This window comes from Rhinopithecus bieti, unplaced genomic scaffold, assembly GCF_001698545.2.
Source record: "Rhinopithecus bieti isolate Rb0 unplaced genomic scaffold, ASM169854v2 scaffold_73130, whole genome shotgun sequence".
Classification (NCBI taxonomy): Eukaryota; Metazoa; Chordata; class Mammalia; order Primates; family Cercopithecidae; genus Rhinopithecus; species Rhinopithecus bieti.
In genome coordinates this window covers 407,012-426,447 of record NW_016827546.1, presented here as the reverse complement: position 1 = coordinate 426,447, position 19,436 = coordinate 407,012, and the positions used below count along the sequence as shown (strand labels likewise).

Here is a 19,436-nt window from a genome sequence, read left to right as displayed (position 1 = left end):
CACTCAATCTTCTGATTTTATTGGTGGCATTTACCTTAACTATAGATGTGTTCATTCTGTTTACATTGAAGATTAGAAAACAGAGCCAGTAGGAGGGGAAAAAAGGAAGAGAACTATCCCTTCTGATCGACTTTTGTATGTGGAGATAAGTCAGATTTATCACACCACTGCATTATCAGCCAATAACTGAGAAGCAATTAGAAAGTAGTAACTAAAGTGGATTAATATCTGGATTTTGAGGTTCACAAACTAAGACCTCATTGTGAATGTTTCTTTCTACAAAGAAATAGACGCCTTTTTAAATTAATGGCATGGGTAAAACAACAGGGCTACAGTGATTTCAGGTATAAGGATAAAGTAGGACAGTTTTGAGGGGCAAAGATCACAGTCTTCTGATGTAACCAAGTACTGGAATGTTTGCTTACATTTTTTTGACTTGTGAGTGGTCTGACTGGCAGCAAGGATTTGTTAAGGGTTTGGATTTAGTACGGGTTTATAAGCTAAAAGGGACTTTCTGATTAGGACTAAGAGAACAGACCTTCTTCCGGCTGAAACTTTATCTTTGGGGCTATTTTAAAACTGGAAGAAGAATTCCTGAAAAGTATTCACCATCCACTACATTACTTCAGAAAGAGGTACACTTTAAAATAACTAAATAAGGATTTTTCAGTTCAGCATATCAGTTACCACATCACAGTTACAAATTACAAATTAGAATTTAAGGCGAAGACAAATATTAACTTAGCCTTACTTAACAAGTAGAATAGTAATGATAAAGGGAAGTATAAATTTCATCGAAGATCACACAGTCAGAAGTCAGAATTAGGATCTACCCTGTCTTTACTTTTATCAGTAGAGAATATTTTTTTAAAAGTACTGCAGTGTCTTGCCAAAGTGGTCTGAACCATGCTTACTTTAGAAATGATATATCATCATTCTTTCACTGTTTAGTACATTAAGGACTCATGTTTGAATCTGTGCATTTTTCAAAAACCATTCCAAGAACACAGAAGGTAGCATGATGAATTATGGGAAATATTTTAAAAAGAATATAAACTGCAAAACGCTAGAACAAATATGCAATTTAAAAATAACCTTACCTTAAAAAAATTATAGAACTGTCATCTTCCTCAGGTATACAATATATACTGGCATAAAAACTGACAAGATGCTCAATTATTAGTCAAATGTATTCTTAAATTTTGTGAGTATTCATTTGTACTATATACAATAATCCCATTATTCAAAAGAATGAATTTCTCCCAAGAATTCCAAATACATTACAGATGTTATTACATGAATTCTCACAGCAAATCTCTTGAAATAAGACAAGGGCAGGTACCATAATCTCAACCTGAATCATATTATAGATTCATTCAAAAGTTTAAGAATTTCCCAAGGGGTTTCCATCCGGAACCCTGTCCTTTTCCCTAAGAAAATTAAATTTATTATAATAATGACTACTTTCTGAGTTTCTCATATATTTTCAGAAAGATTCTCAGCTTCAAGGTGGAACCAGAGCCTTTAAAAACAATCTAAAAAAAGTTTCAGAATGTCAAAGAAATGGGAGTAATTAAAAATTTTAGAATGCTAGTTATAATTACATGAATGCATTCAGTTTTATATTCATATATTTTGGGATAATTTTATATATTATACACATAGCTGTATATATATACACACACACACATACATAATATATGGCAACTCAAACATTTAAAAATTGAACTGCTATCTATGTACATAAAACTTCAGGATTGCCTTTTTCATGTTTAGTTAAGGTTAATTACTATAAAATTATTGGCTCTCTAGCCTGTGATTTCTGGATAATGGAGTACTGTTTCAGAGGTTACAAAAGTAAAATGTAAGTAGATTATTATTTTGAGCAGTTTTCAAAATTGTTATCTTTAGTTTGCCAATTCAAAATAATTTTACCTAACTCTATGGCTATCCACCTTGAAAATCAACTCCAATCACTGGGATCATGACACTTGTTATACAGAAAAATAAGTACCATTAAATAATTTTTAAAGCAAGGATCATTTTTTATTGTCATTGGGATATGGTCAAAGCAGTTAGTATCTGGATATAATCTGTAATGTCACACGGTTTTATCGCTAACTTGGGTTATTATCTAAATTTGCCTTAATAATCTATTTGTTGCTTTAAAGGAAACTTCTTAAAAACTATTATAAATTTATTGGATTCTAGAATCTAGGGTTTAGGCTACTACTGCTGTAGGCATACTGGGTTTCTGATATAATTTCCATTTCAGAAAGCTATGTTCAGCAATTGTATAGTTAGAGTTAGCCAAAATAAACAAAGTCCTGATGTATCTGACATGTGATATTACCAAATACCACACAGAAATGGAGACTGCATAATAAAGGCAAGGCTGTAATGAAGGTGAAAATTCTACTTTGTAGGGCCAGCACATTTATTTCACTAAGTTACGGTTAAATGACTTATCCAGGGATATCACCTCTATGGGTATTTGTACAATTGAAAATGAAAAAATATACATATATAGTCTTCAGTTGTGTACAATCATGCTTGAGTGCTGAAATGTGGACATTCACCTATCCACAAGGAGCCCTCAGGCACATTAATGTGCTGGCACATCATGTTTCCCAAAAGCACATGCATGTGTGTGTCTATTTCAACCCTTAACAATTGCTCAACATCACTCTAAACCATTTTCTCTTCCATAAAGCTAATTATCACAGATCTTCCTAAAAGAGAAGTTCACATTTCCTTGATCACAGCTATACTCTCATTACCTAGGAAGAACCCTGGGACCCCTGGGCTTCTTGCCCCAGCATAGCACTGCTCATTCCTGCAGATTCATATGGGACTTGGGTTTCAAGTTCAATGATTCTTCATTGAGATACAATGAACTTATCTAAATGTATTCTTGTTAGCACTGGCATCTAGACTGAAATGAACTAAACTGCATCATTTCATATTAGGAGAAATCTAATATGCATTAATTAGATAGTCAATCATGAATACCATTTATAAGAAATAATTCCTTTAAGTATATTTTCTAAGTAATACATTTTATATCACATAAGGCTAACAATATACATTATGTAAAAGTCATCTATTGTACCAAGATGATTGAAATATTTGGCAGATAAACTTCTTGTGCTGCTATGATTATCCCAAAGCTGTTTAAAGAGGCTCCATGCTGCAGCATGAAAGTACATTAGAGAATACAGCACATTTCCTGAGTGCAGAACTGAAATTTCTCTTAAAATTTCAAGTGTGTGTTAAAACATTAAGTCATAGGGCATCACCTTGATACTGTGCTTTAATTCATGTTGCTTTGAGAAGCCAAAAATTTGGTGTAAATACATGTAGTTTGAAAGTTTCCACAGTTATTAAAATAGTATAATCCATTTTGTCACCAATTCCCTGTCCTGGGACAAGAAACGTGAATTTGTGTTCTGGCAATGAAAGCTAGAATCAAAAAAAAAAAGAAAAAAAGAGAAACCTATAGATTTCCAGTTTTAGCAATATGACAACTTGGGTGTTTTGTTTTATTGTGAAAAAGATCCCTCCAAGTTCTCCCAGCTGGCATTCCATATGACAACCTTGGTGAGGGAAAAAACAAATTCAGCAGCCAGGTGTCTGGCACCTAACACTAGACAAAGATGACCATCAATATTTAAGCACCTAATCCTTTAAAGTGTGAATAATGTTTATATGAAAAGCTGGCAACAATACAGAATGTGGTTACCTTAATTTAATAATGAGTTGCATCTCTGAATATGTTTTAGGAAGAATTTCTATTATCCAAGAATCCTAAACGAAGATATTAACTGAGATGAATGTGGGAATTTGTATACGTCAATGCATCTAAAGGACAACTTCTTTTGGTAATCATTAAACAAAAAGTACATTTCTTGGTTAGGTGCGGTGGCTCATGCCTGTAATCCCAGCATTTTGGGGGGCCAAGGTGGGCAGATCACTTGAGGTCAGGAGTTCGAGACCAGCCTGGCCAACATGGTGAAACCTCGTCTCTACTAAAAATACAAAAATCAGCCGGGCATGGTGGCATGCACCTGTAATCCCAGCTACTTGGGAGGCTGAGGCACAAGAATCACATGAACCCAGGAGGCAGAGGTTGCAGCGAGCTGAGATCGTGCCACTGTACTCCAGCATGGGTGACAGAGACAGACTCCATCTCAAAACAAACAAACAAACAAACAAAAAACAAAGTACATTTCTTAACAGATATGTAAAAAATATACAAAACATTATTTAATATATATTATATAATACATAATATACATATTATATAATGTATATATTTTGTGTGTATGTATACAAAACAGCTGACAATTATTTCCCAATTTTTTAAGTTGTTCAATGGATTTGGTTCTCAACACAACAGACAGAACAGGCACCCTAAGGATCACATCACATTTCCAAAAGCACATTGATTATTCACAAAAACCTACAACTGCAAACTTAGAGGCATCTTTAAACATCACTAAAATTTGCAGAGGCATGATACATTTGCTGACCATGTTCTAATAAAAACATTGTTTAAAGTAGTAGGTTCCTTTTGTTAGTTAAAATTTTACATGTGAAAATAAGCTTTCTTCAAGTGTCATTTTGCTGTAAGGTTTTACAGGATAAGGCACTCTCTCAGTCTGCATGACCTTGCTTCCAGCCTCAGAGCTTACCGTGTACACATTAAATTAGTATCATAACATTGCAACAAATAAAAAGAATAACCTCATAAGAGAGTGCAAGGTATTGCTCTTCAATTTTTCAGTAAAGATAGAAATGAAGAGACAAAACTAAAACAACTGCATAAATTAGAATGGATAGCCATACATCTCTGAAATAATGAAAATACGTAAACTGATCAGACTTTTGATGTCAGATTTAGATGGTAGTAGACTAGCTGTAACACTGACATTAAAATTCTGCTTTTGTAAGAAATTTATAAGAAGGAAGGTCAATAACTGTATTTTCTTCTATTAAGACTAACCTTTCACTATTTCAATACTGAACTAAATGACAGCTTTACAAAACTATTTCAAGTAATATTCATTATCACAGTGAAAATATGAGACCAATCTTAAGAGTGAATGATTTGAAAACTCCTTTGATGAAAAGGCAAGGGTACTAAATCAAAACATATACAAAATGCTTCAACGCATTTCTTTATGTGATATGAATAGAAAGATTATCCATACAAAGTTAGAAAAATTAAGATAAATTATATATTAGTACACCTTCCCAACCACAATTTATATAAAAATTCAGAACAGTGTACTGTTATTTCAATCTACACCATAAAAACGCCCGGACTTGGCAGATGATCTTCTAACTGTGATGTATTTTCTCAGTAGAAGGTTTAATTGTTGCAGTCACTTTTTAAAAGTTTAATTTTCATTGTTAACCTTACTGAATCATCAGTAAACCCAGCTGATTGGGACCCACTGCGGTTCCATTCTCAGTTTCTCTATGGCAGTTTGTAGTTTTTCAAAGGCTTTGTCTAGATTGTCATTTACGATGATCAAATCAAAATAGTGGTTGTATGCTCTCTGAATCCGTGCACTTTCATCCACTGTTTTCTTCAAGTCAGAATCCTGTTGAAGAGTTTTAAAAGGAAATGTTTGTATTACAATGCATATTTACTTGCTCAAACTCCAACTATAAGTGAATATAATAAATAGGTTAGATCTATTTCTGGTAATTCTGGTATTAATCCTCAAAATCCAATCCATATAGTGTTAAAGACAATGCTGCCATCTGTTCATGTCTTATTCTTTCCAACAATACTCATGTTTACATTTATGAGTATTCTGCATCTTCTGTTTGACTGATATTAAGATAAAATTCCTAATTAAAAGACTGCTGACAATAATCTTGGAGTGAATAATACTGCAGTGAATCTACAGTAACAAAAGAATTACTGTAGATGACTGGTTTCTAGCTCCACTATATCATCCTTTTCAAAAGATTTTTATCTTATGGCCTATGTACATCATGGAACCCAATTTGTAGTGGCTGTTAAGCTCAAAGCCAGATTTGCTACCTTTCTCTAAGATAAGATCAGAGAATCTTAGAAGTGTTTTTTGAAGATTAACCTTACATGCTGCCCATCCTCCACCAAAACACATACTCACATACGTTTATTTATGTTTTTGTCCAGGCACTGTTCATATTTCATAAAGTAGTTTTAGTCATTGTGGAATGATGTGGGGAGTACATAAGCAATGGGTTCTACGTAAGTAAAGCTTTTTGTAAGATGGTGTTTTGAATTTCACTATACTTCTATATATTCTACAAATATTTATTGAGTTCCTATTAAGGTGTCTACTACGTTTCAGAATCAGTGGGTATAACAATGAATAACAGAGAGGGTTCCTATCCTTTAGTGGAGGAGATAAAGAAGAAATAAATATAAAAAATTCCAAGTTGTGATAACTATCATGAAAGAAACAAAACAGGCACAAAGAATTTTAAGAGATCTACTTTAGATAAAGTGATTAGAAAGAGACTGAGTAGTAAATGACAGTTAAGCTGAGAACTAAATGAAAATAAGGAGGTCAGCATCCAGGCAGAGGAAACAGCAGGGCAAAACCCAGAGGAAGGAAACGATCCTGGCACGTTCAAGATACTGAAAGAAGACCGGAATGGGTGAAGGGCTGGGGAACCAGGTAGGTCATGGAGGACCCCTATGTGATCGAAAGACCTCTGTGGGCCTCAAATGAAAATGTGGTATGACACGAGTAGAAGCAGGGAGACTGATGGCAGGAATCCAGGTCAGAGAAAAGGGTTGCCTAGATTATGATGGTGACAGAGGAGATGAAAATGACACGAGACTGGAAATTTATTTTGGTGATAAAATAATCAGGATTAGTTTTTTACATCATCTAGGATTTGAAAAGGGAGGAAAATGAATGAGTCATGAATTGCTCTTAGGTTTCTAACTAAGGTAAATGGGTGGCTGTGGGAGATACAGAGTGGAGGGGTGGGGAGAGTACAATTTCTGGGGGAAACGAAGTGTGCTACTTTGTAATATGGTAAGCTTAAGATGTTTGTGAGACATCCAAGTGGAGATGTACAGCAGGCTACTGGTTATGCAAATCAGAGCTCTGAGGTCTGAGCTAGCTGTATATAAATCATTAGCATAACAATGGCACGAATATAAATGATGTTGATGGAAGCACCCAACAATGTCATTTGTGTAGAAAGTGTAGAGAGAGAAGTGGATTCACTGCCAGGCCTGAAGGACCCTAATACTTACATTTCAGCTAATACTGAGATTTCTAAATGAGTTTGAAACAACTAAAATACCTCTGATCATAGATATGTAAACATGCCACAATTCAACTTGAAAGCAATTCTTGCCTATTACAGCCATTAGCAATTTGATTTGTTTAAAAAAAAAAAACAACCTGTTAACAATAATGGAGTATGCCATACAGATGGAACAGGAAATAAAGATTCTCTCTCTGGCTATAGAGTGGTCTCCAGGATATAATGATAAGGGAAAAATGCAGGTACATTTTGTACATAAAGTACGATTTATGTATAAAATGGGGGGGATACACAGGCACACTTGCTTATATTGGAAACTAATATGGTAAAATGGCTAGCAATAATGGTAGCCAATGAGGGTGGGAGGAAACAAAGGGAGAGGGCACAGAAAAGCTAGATTTGTTTTAAGATTTATGTTGGAGCAATGAAAATGCTGTACAGAATTATACAACAAAATTTAAATTCAAATAAAAGCCATTCTTAAAAATCAGAAGCAAAATAAAACAAATAAACCTGTGTTCCAAGTTGGTGGTTTAACCACGCCACAAGGAATTATTTCAGTGGCTTTAAAAGAAGATAGTATCTAGTGGGTTATAAGTGGGAGGTGTACAATGAGAACACATGGACACATGGTGGGAATAACACACACCGGGGCCTGTCAGGGTAGGAGCACAGGGGAGAGACAGCATCAGGAAGAACAGCCAATGGATGCTGGGCTTAATACGTAGGTGATGGGTTGATCTGTGCAGCCAACCACCATGGCACACGTTCACCTATGTAACAAACCTGCACATCCTGTACATGTACCCTGGAACTCAAAACAAAAGTTGAAGGAAAAAAAAAATCTAGTGGGATATATCTTAAGAACAATTAATAAAAGACTGAAACTTAAATCTTTTCACTAATCATATTGTTAATACAGATATTACTCAGAAATTACATATGTGCATGTACTTAAATTACATTTATATACATGTAAGAAAAGAAATGATGTTAATATAATCACAAACCAAGGTTTTCAGGATAAGAGGAAAAACAGGCAAATATAAAGCTGAAGAAGAGTAATGTAAAATTTCATTTGAAGCTTTCAAATTGAACGAACGATGTATGTTTTCTAAAAACAAAAAACTTATTTCCTACCTCTGGTTACTGAAAAGGTCTAAAAACAATGCCCAACTGAGTTTAATGTATACTCTTACTGTCTGAATTATCTTTAAATGCTATCTCCCACTAAAAGAAACAAGGGCTTCTGGATGGCTGGTTCCAGGTCTGGGCCAGGAAATGTAGAATAATCTGGAGCATCTTGTCATATCAGAAAGCAAGAAATTATCAAACACTACTAGAATCGTGTTAAAAAGACTCAGAAGCCAAGTTGAATAGGCTCCCACTAGCTGAAGACACAATAATTTAAACATTAAAAAGAACAACCGACCTAAATACACAGAGAGAAGGTACTTCAAGTGACTTTAAAACATAGTGATCTTCCTGGCCAACAGGGTGAAACCCCATTTCTACTAAAAATACAAAAGTTAGCTGGGTGTGGTAGCACGTGCCTGTAGACCCAGCTACCCGGGAGGCTGAGGCAGGAGAATCGCTTGAACTCGGGAGGCAGAGGTTGCAATGAGCCGAGATTGCACCACTGCACTCCAGCCTGGTGACAGAAAAAAACAAAAAAACAAAACCCATACTGATCTGACTGTATATACTTGGTGGGGAGCTGGGGGGACTGTTCACAGTAATGATACTAGTGGTGGTTGTGTTGATATACTTATTCCCAGAATGTTGTATTTGTACTGTGGAATAAAGCAAATGAGCAATTATATGATATTCTTTTTTTTTTTTTTAGACAAATGTGCTGGACCTCAGTTCCGATGAGAACGACGGTATGAATTATATGATATTCTAATTCTAACATTTCCAGTGTTTATGAGAACTGGGATGTTCAGCATAAGAGAAAGGAATTAGGCATATAAGATAAAATAAGTTAAATAAAAATCCTATGATCTTGAATTTGATTGGAAAATATCAGAATAAATTCATGATATATTTTCCTTCAAACATACAAACAGAAAAGCATATATGCTAGCACTGTCCACATAAAAAGGTCAGCAAGAAGCAGTGATCAACTCTGTGACAATGGGCACTGTTAGTATTATGGTCTTAAAACACCATTTACTCTAAAAGAAATCAGAGTATCTTGGAAAAATGGCTGGTTCCTGGCCTAGAACAGAAAATGTACAAGATGAGCCTGGAACATTTGTAGCAAGGAAGCTATCCAAGACTATCAGGGTCATGAAAAAAAAAAAGGTCTCAAGGGCCAACTAGAAAAAGCTCCTATTGGTCAATGATGGGACAATCTTAGCACCAACAAGAATAATCACTGCAACAGAATAAAGCACATCAAATAAGTTTGAACACATGTGCTCAAGAAATTGAAAAAACAAAGCCAATCTCAGCTGGTCACCTGTAACCTCTAGAGGCTCCTGGGGAATAAACTCATTATTCTGAAAGCTGACCTACAAAGGACAGTATCAAAGATGTATCCTGCCTTTCCTGTATCAACTGTACCTCAGAATAATCAACTACTTGATGAGGAAAAGTTCTTTTTAAGAATTCTATTTTATAAACGTAGAAGGAATGACAAACTTAGAATACTACCACTTTGCCATCCCTAAAAAAAAAACTTATCCAAGGCAAAGATTAATAAAGTTTGCTAAAACCATTAGGTAAAGAGTTACTGAGAAACTTTATAGATCAGACTAACAACTTCTGACCCCACTGATTAATCTTATGACAAAAAGTCTGACGTATGCCTCATGATGTAATAAAACAAGTACCACCTGTGAATTATTCTTGCAAAAACCAACCAACCACCAACCAAAACCGTGAATAACCTGAATCTGTGTCTGACCAACCCTCTAGATCGACCTATCAGTTTACAGGAAATAGAAGGGATAGAGGAATATGATACAATGGGGGCAGAATGGGTAAAATCCAGATTATGGAACATGCTGTAGGATAAATGATCTACTTTTTTTTTTTTTTTTTTTTTTTAAACAACTAAAACAATGTGAAAAGAGAGGGGAGGGAGGGTGGCAGTGAGAATTTACAGATTAAAAGGTGCTAAAGGGACATCTGCTTCTAGCCAAGGTGGAATAACAGGCACCAGACTACCTCTCCCACCTAACAATTAATTTATGGACAAAATGTATGAAATAGTTTTTAAGATACTATACATCAAGATATTAAAAACAGATCACAGAAAGATAGAAAACAAATGAAGTGAGTCCTACGATTACTCCAGTTTACTGGCTTGAAAGAATTTATGGTTAGTAGGATAGAGAGAGTGAGCCCAGAGGAGCCTACAGGACTCTGAGTTGAAGACAGAGCTGAGCCCAGGGAGACCCAGGTGGCAAGAGTTTGCAGAACGGAACGCCGGAGGGGAAGAGCAGCAGAGACAGACTTTGATTTGTAGAAGGTCCTTGTCCAGCATTCAGCTTAGTACCAACCCACACACAAGTATGACCTGAAGCTGAGAAAGAACCACCAGAAAGGATTAGAGGTACCCAAGGATGGCACCTATTCCCCCTTAGCCAGAATAGAAAACCTCATGACTCACAGGCCCTGTGGTAGGAGTACCAAATAGGTCTTGCCTTATTTGTGGGGGAATAACTGGCCCTAAAATAAGAAATGCTTGGGTCTTACCTAACAAATTTAAAAAGTGAGACCTGAAAAACCCAAACTATTTCCAAATAACTGCATCCTAGAACAAAGCTCACAATGTCTGGCATCCAAAAAAGTTACCAGGATTGCAAAGAAGCAGGAAGATATACCCATAATAAAGAGAAAAATCATTCAATCAAAACCAATCCAGAACTGACTCACATGTTAGAATCTGCAAAGACATTAAACACTTACTATGTTTCATACATTCAGAAAGCAGAGACATGGATCAACTTGAAAAAGAACAAAGAAAACTACTACTACCTGATTTCATGGCATATAACCAAGTACAGTGGGGGGAAACGGTGAGAGTGGTGGGAGGAAGGGTGCAGGGAGCAGGTTACAAAGGAGCACAGGGAAATGTGTGGAGATGATGGACACGTTCATTATTTTGGTTGTAATGGCTTTCACGAGTACAAATGTATGGCCAAATTGATCAAGTGGGACACGTTAGGTACGCACAGCTTACTGTGTATCAATTTTAAGCTGGGAAAAAGATTTAGGTGACAACAAGTAAATTCAATGTGTTGATCTTGTTCAAATACTGATTTGAACAACAACAACAACAACAACAACAAAAACCTTGGAGAAACTCAAATATAGACTGCATGTAGATGACAGTAAGATACTGCTTATTATTTTTTGTTGTACTAATGGTATGTTTTAAATGTCTTTATCTTTTAGATATAAATATTGAGATATTTATGGATGACATGATATCAAAGATTTGCTTCAAAATAATTCAAGGAGAGGAGGAAGTGGGGAGGAGTCTAATTAAAACAAGAAATTGCCATGATTATTGAAGCTAGGCGATGGGCATAAGGGCTCATTTTTCCCCTCTTTTGCATATATTTTTGAATTTCCATAAGTGAAAAAGGAGAGAGGAAAAAAAGGAAAAAACATGTAATAGAAACTAAACATCAGAACACCTAACTTTACCAATGATAAACCATATAATAAACATGTCTGTTAATGATCTTGGAGCCCAGTCACCCCACTAGTAAAATGAAGGTATTCAATTAATATGCATATTTTAATATTGGTCCATTTCATTTTACAAAGGGGAACTAAACTTTTGATTTAAAATAAAGTGTACAATGATTTTCAAGTAAAAGAACACTGTTCCAGATCCTAACTACATCAAATTAATTTTTATTCTGTGTCACCTTATATAGCATGTTTGTTTCATAGCATAATTAGCTAAGAGTTGGCCAGGCATGGTGGCTCCCGCCTGTAATCCCAGCACTTTGGGAGGCCAAGGTGGGCAGATCAGGAGTTCGAAGTCAGGAGTTCAAGACCAGTCTGGCCAACATGGGGAAACCCTGTCTCTACTAAAAATACAAAAATTAGCTGGGCCTGGTGGCGCACGCCTGTAATCCCAGCTACTTGGGAGGCTGAGGCAGGAGAATCGCTTGAACCTGGGAGGGTGAGGTTGCAGTGAGCTTAGATCGTGTCAACGCATTCCAGCCTGGACAAGAAGGCAAGACTCTGCCTCAAAAATAAATAAATAAAAATAAGTTAGATAAGAGTTAAACATGCTCAAAAGAAAAGGAAAGATTTTAGAAGGAAAATCATATGGTTAGCTCACGGTCAGAAGCTTGGTAGTGATTCCTGCATCCACCACAGCCTTGTGCATGGCACGCAACGTCTCTAGCTCTGGAGCCGCAATAAATACCACATAGGGCATAAACTCTGACGTCCTCAATATTTTCAGTGCCTGTGTAAAAGAATAATTATAAGCCAATTTATACAATATTAGAACTAGAATTCTGCTACCCTTTAGTATAAATCAAAGGCTGTTTGCACTTGTTCTATGGAGTAAAGGACATAATTTAATACCTATCTCCGTTTTGTCATTCTCATTCCATATAGTACTTTCTTAAAATATTGATCCATTTATTTTGTTCTAAATTCAGTCTGTTCCTCTTGAAGAAACGAAAGTATAAAACAATGATCAAAAAATCATCAAGAGTGATGTAAACTCTTTTATGTTAATTGTAGAATTCTGTTAATACCGAAAAGTAGAAATAACCTCAATGTTGATTTATTGGAGAGTGGTTAAATGAATATATATTCATACTATAAAGTACTATATAGCAATTACAAAGAAAAAAAAGCTCTACAGTAACCATAAAAAGATCTTCAAGAAACAGTACTATTTCATAAAACCCCTGAAAATTCTATGTAGAATTTTCCATTTTGCAAAAGAGACAACAAAAACAGAAAACTCATTACCTTATATATATTTGTATTTAAGGCATAGTGAAATGACTAGAAGAGACATAAGAAACTATTAACAACTCTTATCTCTGAGTAGGGAGGTGAGGTTGGGCTGAGTGTAGTGGAGTGGGAAGGGGTAGGTGAGAGAGAAACACAGAGTGATAATAAGAGGTGTGCATGTGTGTCAGGTACGAGGGGGAGTGACTTTAACTTTTTATTCTTTATATTGCAGACTTGAGTTTTAAAATTAACATTTTTTAACATATGCATTTATGCATTACTTGAACAGGTAAAATATATCCTAAACTTCTACCGTAGATCTAATTACACAGTTTCTATTGCCACCCAAGCCGCTGTTGGCTAATTGTTCAGAGATTTATTTAACTAGCTATGTATACATAATAACATTCTCTATCACCTAAAGGTAATGGAGGGAAAGAGTCACCTTTCTACCCTGACAAAACAAACCCCAACCCAACATCCCCGACATACATGAAAAAAACTCCACAGAAAATAAAATATGAAAAACAGCTTTGGAATCCAAGCAGCTTACTTGTGGGTTGACATCCAGAATGCAAGTCCGTCCAGTCTGGACAACCTCAAGAATAGAATCAATTTTGGTTCCATAGAGATTTCCTTCATATTCCCCATGTTCCAAATACTTTCCAGCTTTAATATCTGCTTCCATCTCAGATCGTGACACAAACTTATATGCCTGGCCATCTTTTTCATCTTCCCTTGGTTTCCGTGAAGTAACTAAATAAAATAGTGTTGAGGTTTTTGTACAAAGAAATTGTAGCGCATAAAAAATAGACTAAAATACATAGGGTGGCTTAACATTTTTCCACTTGGTGCAGCAAACTACAGCCTATGACCAAATCTGATCTGCTTCTTTAAGTTTTATTGGACTACAGCCATACTCATTTGTTTATGTATCATACATGGTTTCTTTCCCATTAAAACGGTGGTAGTAATTGTGACAGACTGTGTGGACTGCAAAGCCTAAAACTTTACCATGTGGCCCTTTAATAGAAAAAGTTTCTTGATACCTTAGAGGAATATTTTAAGAGGTAGTCCCCTAAACAAAATTCGCATCCAAAAACAGGCTTCTTAAAATCACTTTGAAACTCAAAATTTTACCTAGCAGCAGAGCCTTCAATGACATTCTTAATTATGGTAAGTGTTAATAAGTGTGAGGCATGTTGTGAGTGAGTCTTTTCAACTGACGAGCACTCTCCTTCTCCTCAGGAATCCATCACATCCTTTCTTTCCACATTAACACTTCCTAAGTGTCCCAAAAGGTGAGTAAGCAAAGTTCACCTATTCTTAGTTGTAATACCAATTTTGTAAAGTGCAGTTTACCCACAAATTATCTATCCTTTATCTTACCTCAAAACCAACCCTTTCTTTTAGCTTCCTGTTTATTGATACTCCCAAATGTTAACTGTTCTATTTTACACTTCAGTGGTAGAGCTAGCCACCTCATTATTATTATGGTCTATTAAACTCCTCTCCTCTGACCCAACATATTATTTCTGGGAAAATGAGATTGAATAGCTCAAGTCAAAATTTAGAAGTAGGAGATCCTTTTGTCTGATATTTTATAGCTTTGAATACTTTCAGAGACATACAATCCTCTGCAAGTTGGTCTGTGCTAGGAACGGTTATTACCACTTTCTAAACTGTTGCAAATGTGTACTCTCTGACAACTTTGTTAACAATAACTTTGAAGAAGAAAAGTAATTTTTGAGTGTGTTATTTCAAGCTTAGCCTTACCCTGGGCTTTGCTGGATCAGAGACAAGAAGTATTGTTTCTATTAGCTAAGTAGTTGCAGAATAACTGATGGAATTATTAAGTACACCAAACTAAACTAAGAAAGTAATCCAAATAAAAAGATGACAGTGTTTTGACTAATTCTAGTAGGCATAAGACATAGAAAACTTTTATAAGAACAAAATTAACTTCAAACTCATGCTCAAACATAAGGGTCAAATGAGATCATTATGTATAATAGGACTCCCACTTTTCCCTTGTTTTCTGGCTCAACCTTGGGAGTGGTCATCTTAGACTACTGTAAAGAGTGTTTATAAAGTATCTTCAAGAATCTTCAAGACGCTATGATGGCTTCTCATATATAAAATTGTGTGATCTTTAAGGTTTCTGGAATTAGTCACCAAAGGTGTATAATAAAACTTCAAAGGCAACTTTTAATGCTCCAAATAAATGCATAATAGGACTTGCTTCAACATTGTGAACATTAATTTTAAAAAATAGTTTTGTTTTGTTTTTTTTGTGAAGTACTACAGTGAAACCATACAAGGGAATGCATTGCTTGAAATAAATACGTATATGTACATGTACTACCCCCACCCCATGCTGAGGGAATCTTAATTCTTAGAGAAATGTTCTTCAGTTTACAAGTGAACTTTAACTACAATCCTATTCTCTACTAACACTCCAAAAAACAATCCACGTTGTCACATATTTAAACTGCTTTCCATGTCTAGAACAGAGAAATTAGAACATGGTTTGACTACAACTGATTCCTTAGACTTCTATACTGAGCAACTACATAACGTGATTTTTTAGAAGTAATTTTTTATGACAGGCAAAACTATTAATTTTAGCTGCTATTCAAATAATGAAGAAACAATCAACAAAGTAATACTTAATTTGTTAACTAAGCTCAGGATGTCAGTGTTAAAGAGAAAACAGGATTCGTAACATAGCCTATCTCCCTAAAATAACAATGTTTTTCTATTTTATTTTAGGATCATTTTGTAATATATAAAGAAAGTTAAATCACCTTAATTTTATAACAGAGAAAATTTTAGAAATTCAAAAATATATGGAAAATAAGCAATATACTCCCAAATAACCAATGGATCAAATAAGCAATCACAAGTGAAAGAAAATACTCTGAGAGGAGATGGTGCTGTTGAAGAGCACAGTTACAGATAGAGCTGACCAGGCGCTTCCAGAGTGCCAGTTGTCCAGCAGCATGTTCATTACCTTGAAGATATATGATGGTTGAACGAAACCCATTCATGCTAAGAAAAGGTTCTGTGGAGGGCTTTAAGCCCTTGATAACTGTCTTAAAAGCTACTGATGGGAAAAAGATCAGCACTGTGATGAGCACTAAAGAGCTGAATCATATGGCTAATTCAAACATATTAAGAGCTAAACGGATGGGCTGAATAACAGGGACAAAATGAGTTAAGACTAAGCAGCACAGTGAAGGGCACTACGTTTCTTGCTTTCACCAACTAACGGATGAATTGCTATTTCTTCTTTGGTTTTTACTTTTGGTCACAAAGATGGGTTTCCGTTCTGCCAGAGTAACTGTATTCATGTAAGATTTAGGGTCATTGTGGAGGAAAGAAGGGTTGGAACAGAATAGTTGTCATAAGAAGCCAGTTTATTATTTTAGATCTGGCTAACTGGTCTGTGTTGCATAGTTGTATATTCAGGATTATGGTTTTAAAGTCTCTGTAGCCATCTACAGAGACAAGTATCATTGAACATATATATATATATATACACACACACACATATATATCGCCCACTCAAAACAAAAGTATTTTGAGATGAATGTAAACAAAAACGCAGCATATCAAAAACTTTAAGATGCAACTAAGTGCTTAGAGGGAAATCTATAGCTGTGAAAGCCTATGTTAAAAAAGATCTCAAATCAATAATCTAATTTTCTATCTAAAAAAACAGAAAGAGAGTAAAATAAACCCAAAGTACAAGTAGAAAGAAAATAATAAAGATTATAGCAAAAATTAGAAAGTAGAAAAAATACAGAAAATCAGCAAAGGCAAAATTTGATTGTCTGAAAAGATCAACAAAATTGACAAATCTTTACATAGACTAAGAATAAAAGAGGAAAGACTCAAATATCTAAAATCAGAAATGAAAGAAAAAATATTACTATGAACACTGCAGAAATCCTGAAACTGATTAAAAAAAAAAATCCAAGTTGACCTATAACAAGTAAAGAGACTGAATTAATAATCAAAACTTCCCACAAAGTAAAGCCCAGGGTCAAATGGCTTCATGGGTGAATTTCATCAAACATTGAACGAATTATAATTAATTCTTTACACACTCTTCCCAAACAATGAAAGAGGAAAGAATACTTCACAACTCATTCTATGAGTCCTGTATTACCATATCAAAGCTAGACAATGACATCATAACAATGAAAACTATACACCAATATCCCTTATAAATATAGATACAAAAATCCTTACAAATTACAAACAACTGAATCTAGAAGTATATAAAAAAGACGGCACATCATAACCAAATGGAATTTACCATAAAAAGACAAGGTTGGTTCAATATATAAAATCAAGGAATGTAATACATCATATCAATAGAAGACAATAAAAAACAAAATCATATGAACTATCAACAAAGAAAAGTATTTGGCAAGATCCAGTACCCTTTCTCGGTAAAAAGCCAACAAAGTAGGAACACAAGGGAACTTCTCCAATCTGATGAAAGGCATCTGTGAAAAACCCCCCACAGCTAAAATGGAAAGATGGAATGCTTTCTCCTTTCTCCTTAAGATCATGAACAAGACAAGGATGTTCACTTTTGCCACTTCTATTACACTATTACACATTACACTGCAGGTTCTAGTTGAGGCAATTAGATAAGACAAAGACATAAACAGCACCCAGACTAGAAAGAAACAAGTAAAACGATCTCTATTTGCAAATGACATGATTTTGTATATAGAAAACCCTGAGGAACCCACACAAAAAAATCATCATTAGAATCAATGAGGTCAGTAAGGCTAAAAGACAAAGCCAACACACAAAAATCAGTTTATTTCTATACACTAGCAAGGAACAATCCAAAAGGAAATTAAGAAAATACTTTTGCTATAGAATAAAAAAGAACAAAATACTCAGGAATAAATGTGACAAAAGAAGCATAACATTTGTACAATGAAAACCATAAACAGCATTAAAATGAAGACCTAAATAAATGGAAAGACATCTATGCTCACAGACTGGAAGAATTAATACTGTTAAGATAGCACCTGTAATCCCAGCACTTTGGGAGTCTGAGGCGGGTAGATCACCTGAGGTCAGGAGTTCGAAACCAGCCTGGCCAGCATGGTGAAAGTAAGTCTCTACTAAATATACAAAAAAAATTAGCCAGGCAGGATGGTGGGTGCCTGTAATCCCAGATACTCAGGAGGCTGAGGCAGGAGAATGGCTTGAATCCAGGAGGCGGAGGCTGCAGTGAGCCAAGACCACACCACTGCACTCCAGCCTGGGCGACAGAGCAAGACTCTATCTCAAACAAAACAAAACAAAACAAAACAAAATAAAACAAAACAAAATAAAACAAAACAAAACAGTTGGCAGTAGTCCTCAAGTCAACTTACTGGCATTTCTATACAAATTATAAGATAAACTTCCAGTTGCTGCAGAAAAGGTAGCTAGAATTCAATATAATCCCTCTTAAAATTCTAGCTACCTTTTCTGCAGAAACTGGAAGCTTATCTTATAATTTATATAGAAATGTCAGGAACCCAGAAGAGCCAAAACAAACTTCAAAAGAAAGAACAAGTTGGGAAGGTTCACAATTCCTGGTTTTGAAATTTAATACAAATATACAGTAATCGAGACAATGTGGGACTGGCATAAGGACAGACATCTAGATTAATGGAATAGAATTGAGGGTTTATAAATCCATCTTCACATTTACAATCAATTTTCAAAAAGGGTGGCAAGACAATTCACTGGAGGAAAGAACTATTCTTTTTGACAAATTGTGTTGTGACAACTGGAAAAGTGCAAGCAGAAGAATAAAGTTGAAATCTCCTCCTCACACTCAACACAAAAATGAACACAAAATGGATCATATAATCTGCATATAAGAGTTAGTAGTATAAACTCTTAAAATAAAATACAGGAGGGTAAAATTTTGTGGCCTCAGGTTAGGGAAAGCCTTGATATGGTATCATATTTGGTAAGATATGAAAAGCATGATGGGCAACAAAAGATATACAAAATTGGATTTCATCAAAATGAAAAACTTTTGTATATCAAAGGACACCATCAAAAACATAAGAAGTCACCAAAGAATGAGAGAAAATATTAATATGTGCAAATCATATATCTAATAAGGAACTTGTATCCAGAATATAATATGACCTTCTCTTACAGCTTAAGAAAAAGAC

General features: G+C 35.1%; 1 protein-coding gene across 7 annotated transcripts in view; it reads right to left on the bottom strand.

Annotated features, from left to right (window-relative positions):
• Positions 1-5,164: 5,164 nt before the first annotated feature.
• The window catches only part of PALS2 (protein associated with LIN7 2, MAGUK p55 family member), a 104,327-nt gene continuing 90,055 nt past the window's right edge, over positions 5,165-19,436 (bottom strand). For all 7 annotated transcript variants that reach the window (XM_017863941.1, XM_017863942.1, XM_017863938.1 and 4 more), the window contains 3 exons: positions 13,784-13,986; positions 12,599-12,727; positions 5,165-5,609 (listed from right to left, as the gene is read on the bottom strand). In XM_017863941.1, coding sequence (XP_017719430.1) covers positions 5,433-5,609; positions 12,599-12,727; positions 13,784-13,986 — 509 coding nt within the window. In that variant the 3' untranslated portion in view covers positions 5,165-5,432. The remainder of the gene's footprint in view (positions 5,610-12,598; positions 12,728-13,783; positions 13,987-19,436) is intronic.